This window comes from Cinclus cinclus, chromosome 25 (assembly GCF_963662255.1).
Source record: "Cinclus cinclus chromosome 25, bCinCin1.1, whole genome shotgun sequence".
Taxonomy (NCBI): domain Eukaryota; kingdom Metazoa; phylum Chordata; class Aves; order Passeriformes; family Cinclidae; genus Cinclus; species Cinclus cinclus.
Genome location: NC_085070.1, coordinates 6,397,971 through 6,403,970, shown reverse-complemented (window position 1 = coordinate 6,403,970; position 6,000 = coordinate 6,397,971). Strand labels below are relative to the sequence as shown.

Here is a 6,000-nt window from a genome sequence, read left to right as displayed (position 1 = left end):
TATTGTCTCACTTCACAACAAAGCAGCCGAGGCAGAGACATCACTTACTCGTACTTGCCTTTCTCATCATGGCCCTGCTTTGCTCAGAAAAGCCCCCAGAATTCTTCCTTTCAAGCTCAGTCGGAAAAGCCCAGCCCAGGTTGAGGCTTTGGCTGGGGGTGAGTGGGTGGACAGCGAAGAGAAGTGGAAGTGGCTGCTCAGTGACTTTCCTGGTGCTGTTTGAACGCCTCCGAGACGTCACTGAGCCAGCCCCTGGAGGAAAAACGAGTGCTGAGCTCCCGCCGGGGCACAGCCCGGCCCCGCGCTCGCCCTGCTGCTACGGAGGATGCTGAGTGGCCATGGTCCCCTGTGCCACTGCCCTGGCACTGTGCCTGGCACTGCTGCTTGCCTGCCTGGCTCACGGTGAGTCTCTTGTGCCGGTTTTCATCTCCCTGCTGGCTGGGGCTGAGCCTCACGGCTCCGGGTGGGTTCCTTGGGATCGGGGATAAGATTTGAGCTGCAGGCTGGATGCCTTTGCTGGGTGCTCAGCCCTCGGATCAGCGTTTTGGAGCAGGGCTCCTGGCTCACTTCTTGCCTTTCATTGCTGGTATGGAGCCCACAGGTTCAGTGAGGGGCAGCAGCCTGTCTTGTCCCCACTGGTGTGACCGCGAGGGGACACAGTCACTGGGGACACGGTGTTGGGCTGGGTGTTTGCCAGCAGGCAGCAGCTGCCGGGGAAACCTGCAAGGGAAAGGTGGCAGATGTTATCAGCGGGACTTTTCTGCCAGGTGACAACACCAAGATCAGGCAGGAGGTGTGAAAAAGTCTGGTTTCACCCAGGCAGATGAGCAAAACAGGAAAGCTGAGTCCAAACAGAGCTGGTGGCAAACAGCAGGGGATGGGGGATGCAAATACAGCTCCGTTTTTGGGCAGAAATGCACTGAGAAACCCCAGCTGGGCTGTCCCTAAAAAAAGAGGAAGGAGAAGAGGGGGACTGAGCAAATCCTGGAAGCTGGGAAGAGAAATCTGGTCAAAGGCTCGCAGGTTTTGGGTGGTCAGTGCTGTTACATCACCCGTCCCGGGGCGATGCCGCAGGAGCCGTGCTCAGGCTCCGGTGGGGCTGGCAGGACAGGGCTGTGCAGCCCCACCTGAGCTCAGCGTGTGCCCGCAGGTGAGGGGCTGGCGAGCCCCCAGCGCGTGCGCTTTGCTGCAGAGGTGGCGTGGCACCTGCTGAGGTGGGAGCCAGGGCACGGCTGCCCCAGCAACGCCCGCTACGACGTGGAGCTCAAAGTGTGAGTAACACCAGGGGCAACACGTGGGTCCTGCCCTGCCCAGGGTCTGATTCCAACTCTCTGCTCACCCCTGGTGCTTCTCCCCACAGCTATGGCTCAAGTATCCCCTGGACAGCCATCCCAGAGTGCAGGAACACCACGGAGCTCTCCTGTGACCTGACCCACTACACCCCAGACCCGGAGCGGCGCTACTTCGCTCAGGTCAGGGCCGTGTCCGGGAACCTCACGTCCCCCTGGCAAAGGACCAGCGCCTTCTCCCCACAGGAAGGTGGGTTGGGGTCTGCCTCCACCCTGTGCTGCAGTTGGTGGGGTCAGGGTGCCAAACTGCTTGGAATGAACTGTGGGATGAATGAGAGCAGGGAGAATTTCCCTGCACACCTTCCTGGAGGGCAGGTGGGCTGCGCAGGGAGATGGGACAAGCTGAGGGTGGGTGGGACAGTCATAGCTCAGTCTGGTGCTGCAGAGGCTGAGAGCTGTGAGCAGGGAACAGCCATGACCTGCTGTTGGCACTGATTTGCTTCCAGCTGGCCTGTATCTGGTGGGCCAGAGCCTCTCCGTGGTGGGCAACTCCATCCAGGTGCGGCTGCAGCTGCCCCTCCGCCCCGGGAACATCGCCCCGGAGCACAGCGAGGCAATGACCCGGTACCACGTGTACGTCAGGAGGACACGGGACAACCACACGGTGAGATGAGCTCCTGTTCCCAATGAATGTCCCCATCTGTCCCACTCGGTGCAGCTCAAGTGGAAAACCAAATTGTTAAAGCACCATCTTCTGTAGCAGTAAATGTGTCCCACAGCCACAGCAGCACTAAGAGGTTTCTCTGCATGTTTCATGGCAGAGTTTTCCAGCTCTTGTGGGCATTTTGGATCTGGATGCTGTAGGCATTACCGCAACACACCCTGGCGACTTTCCCTAGGGGACAGCAGAGGAGGAGGAGGGAGGCAAGCAGGAGCTGGGGCTCTCAGGTGCCAGCCTGTGTTATTTGTTGCAGGTCACAGTGGTGAAGAGCAGCACGGAGTTCACCATCAGTGAGCTGTTCTGGGTCACAGAGTACTGCCTGAGCGTGGAGCCCAGCATGGCCAACAGGCCCGTCCCCAGCACGCGCAGCGATGAGCAGTGCGTCACCACCGGCCACAGGGACAGTAAGTGGCACCCAGGGAAGGGGGGAAAACGTGGAATGAAGACCCCCTCCCCAGCCTCCCGGCCCTGGGAGTGTGGGGGTCCACACCAGGGCAGCCTCTGGGTGCTGTGTGCACTGAGGAATGCCCCTCTCCCCCCTCACCTGGTCACATCCTCTCTCGCAGGGAGCACAGAGCTTCTCCTCGGCATCCTCAGCTCCTCCTTCATCATCCTGTTGCTGCTGGGCCTCCTGGGGGCTCTGCTGGCATGCACCTACATTAGGAAAACTGTGAGGACACCTTCTGTCCTGGTAAGGCAAGGACAGAGCCATGCCACCCTTTGGGGCCAGAGCAAGGGTGCAGGCTTGGGGAGCGCTGGGAGAGGCAGGAACCAAGCAGGGATGAAGCACAGCTCACTCCCCTCTTTCTCTCCCTGCCAGAAGTCCTTCATGAAGCAGAGCTCGCTCTGGGTGGACCATGAGCCCCCATCCTTGGGCAGCCTGGATGCAGACCCCATCCAGCAGCTCTTCCTGTGCCAGAAGGAGCCCTGGCCGGACAGCAGCCCTGACGGCAGCACCAGGGCAGCTCAGCTGCCCCTGGAGCAGGGCTGGAAGCTCCCAGAGGACCAACACAAGGACCAGCTGTTCCTGCTGGAGCCCACGGGGAGCAGAGACAGCAGCAGCACCAGCACCGACAGTGGCATCTGCCTGCACATCCCCTCCTCCTCCTCCTCCTCCTCCTCCTCCTCCTCCTCCTCCTCCTCCTCCCTGAGCTGCTCTGCAGGCTCCGAGCCCCAGGGCTACAGGCAGCAGCTGCCCATGGCTGAGGACAGTGGGGTGGGCTTGGAGAGCCCCTGCCCTGCTCCTGGCTGCTCCTCTGGCAGCAGCAATGCCAGCCCAGAGGAGCCCGGACTCTCCCCTGCTGCCAGCCGGGAAGATGTGGAGTTCCGGGGGTATCTGCAGCAGTCTAAGGGCACCGTGGGGCCAGAGCAGGCCCTGGACAAGGGAGTGCCCCTCTGGGGCTGTGCAGGGTCCGTGCAGGGCCTGGGCAGTTCTGACACCGTGCTGGACATGGAGTGCTCCGAGCTGGCTGTGTCCAAAGGGTATTTGAAGCAGTCCTCTCCGGAGCATCTCGTCACACAGGACCTTGCTCCATGGGGAGCCCCTGCCTGGGACTTCTCCAGCCAGCCCCAAGCCCTGACTCTGCTGAGCTGGGCAGCTCCAGGTGCTCCACTGACCTCCAAAGCCAGCCCTGATCTGAAAATTCCCTTCGACCTGAACATCTTCAACAACACTGCCTTCCTGGGGACGCTGCCGCTGGTCTCCAGCCTCAGCTCCAGCTGGATCACACCACCCATCAAACCCCTGAGCCAGCTCAGCGGGGACAGCAAGGACAGCCGCCTGTGACCGTCCCCTGGGGGCCACCAGCCCTGAAGTCTGACCCAACTACCTCGTCTGCCACTGGATAAGCTACCCCTGACCCCATGGCCCCCAGCCTTGGCCCACGAGCACAAACTGCTGTGGGCAGCCCCCGTTAATGGGAGACAGGGATGGGCTGTGCTGGAGGTGCTCATCCCAACCTCCTTGGGCCACCACGGATACACACCAGGGCACCTCTGTGCTTCCACTTCCCCCTTTCCTGGGCCAGCTGGGCTCCTCCTGCTGATGTCTACACTCCTGATGCCATCCCAGCCTTTCGCAACACAGACACCGAAAGCAGACGTCAGCCTGACATCAGCACCCTGCTGCTGGCTGCACAGGGCTCCTGCCCTGCCTGGCCCCACATGGATGGACCCAGAGACTTTCCTGGCCCTACAGAGACCCTTCAGTTTCCAGTCCCTCTGGGAGAGCCCCAGGGCAGGATATAGGATGCGCCTACGAGCCCAGCATGAGCCAGGGCAGTCCTACCCACACTATGGTCTGTGTTCTGCCACAGTTGGACACAGACATTATTTATTGCGTTTCATTTGTAAATACAGAAAGGATGTGCTGTTATTTGTTTGTTTCATTTTTCTGTTCATTCTCTCCTAAGGACAAACTGAGCTTTCTGTTTCCAGATTTGGACATTCCCCATCAACAAGAGGCAATATGCCTTTGCCTCACGTGGGGAAGAGTGTTTCCACATCACAGCTGGGAAAAAGGAGAACCAAGCGAGCTCTCCAAGAGCTCCCACACACCTGAGTTCCTGGGTGGTTGTCCCTGTGGGAACAATCACCACAGGAGCAGTAGGGAAAAGGAGCTGGGCTGCTCACAGTGATTCCACAGGGGTGCACATCCCATGGGACATCACCAGGGAAGGACAGGAGCAGGACAAGTCAAACCTGGGGGTGGAGGAATGACAACAATCAGGGCTCTGCTCAGCAGCGTGGTGTTCAGTCATAGGCTGGGCTCGATGACCTCAGAGGTCTTTTCCAAAGTAATTGATTCTGTGATGCTGTGAAGAGCTTTCATCAGAATGGAAACAGGATGAGACGAAACAGCTCACCCTGGGTCACCTTCCAGGCCCCAGGGAAGTTTTTCCAAAAGTCACTTCTTTTCCAGGAGCCTTCACGGTGGGAAGTAAAACTGATGGCAGAAACCCTCCTCGGGGAATGTGGTTTTCAGGTGAAGGGGTTTTGGGTTTATTTTCAGCTTTTCCAGTGCAGGCAGGAGGAGGGGACTGAGCCTTGCTGTGTTTCCTCCTCTTACATCTCACATGGCACTGCTCACACGTGAGATCCACCCCGGCATCCCGCAGGGAAGTGGAGGGCACTGGGAGCCTCCTCCTACCCCTCCACTGGCCCCATCTCTTCTGCCTCTGCGTATTTTGGGGGTTAAAGCTTTTTGCTTGCTTATTTATTATTTTTTTTACTTCCTCTGGAAAATGGAGTCATCAAAAGCATGGCTTTTTTTTTTATTGTTTTTCTTTTAAACGCTGCTGACGTCAGGCTCCGTGGCCGGATCCTGCGTCATGCAGGGCTCTGCCAGAACCTTCTCACCACGCAGGGCTCCCAGACCCTAGAAGGGGCACTTCCCACTCTCCATGAGCAGTCAGAGATCTCCTTCCAGCCAGGAGAAAGCTGCAGACCGCTGGGTTTAGCTTTGACAGCCGAGAGCACAGATGGTCCCTCTGACTCTCTGGAAATCCCACTCTGTCCTCACTGCTTTCCCTACACACAGCCACGAGTCTCTCACAAGTTTTTCTTTGTTTTTTTGGTTTCTTTTTTTCTGTGAGAAACTTGCAAAGAAATGGTTCCAAACCCTGCCCTGCCCTGTGCCTCTCCAGCTCCTGCTGGCCAAGCAGAACCCCTCTCCATGGCCACAGAATCTCCCCATGGCTGTTCCTGTGCTCCAGGCACTTCCACAGCCCCTTGCTCTGCTGAGACCGAAGGCAATTGGCACAAAAATTCCAGGAGGAACTCCACAGGGGCTTTCTGAGGTGCTTCCTCACATTGGCAGTGTGGAGAACTAACCTCCATGTGGGTGCAGATATTGGATGGAGGAGGAGAAGGTCTGAGACAAATTTCCCATTTCTCACAGCGTTTTCCACAGTTGCACAAATCCAGTGACCCAGTTCTGGGGCTCCTGGCTCTTCTCCTCAGCTGGCTCCCTGTCTGGTGCCAGATCTCTGG

At 58.5% G+C, this 6,000-nt stretch overlaps 1 protein-coding gene across 1 annotated transcript; it reads left to right on the top strand.

Annotated features, from left to right (window-relative positions):
• The first annotated feature begins 338 nt into the window (after window positions 1-338).
• On the top strand, window positions 339-3,796 carry IL10RA (interleukin 10 receptor subunit alpha). Its single transcript, XM_062508775.1, has 7 exons — window positions 339-402; window positions 1,151-1,271; window positions 1,361-1,539; window positions 1,796-1,953; window positions 2,264-2,414; window positions 2,577-2,701; window positions 2,831-3,796. The coding sequence occupies exons 1-7, from the start codon at window positions 339-341 to the stop codon at window positions 3,794-3,796; spliced, it is 1,764 nt and encodes a 587-aa protein (XP_062364759.1).
• The last annotated feature ends 2,204 nt before the right edge of the window (window positions 3,797-6,000 follow it).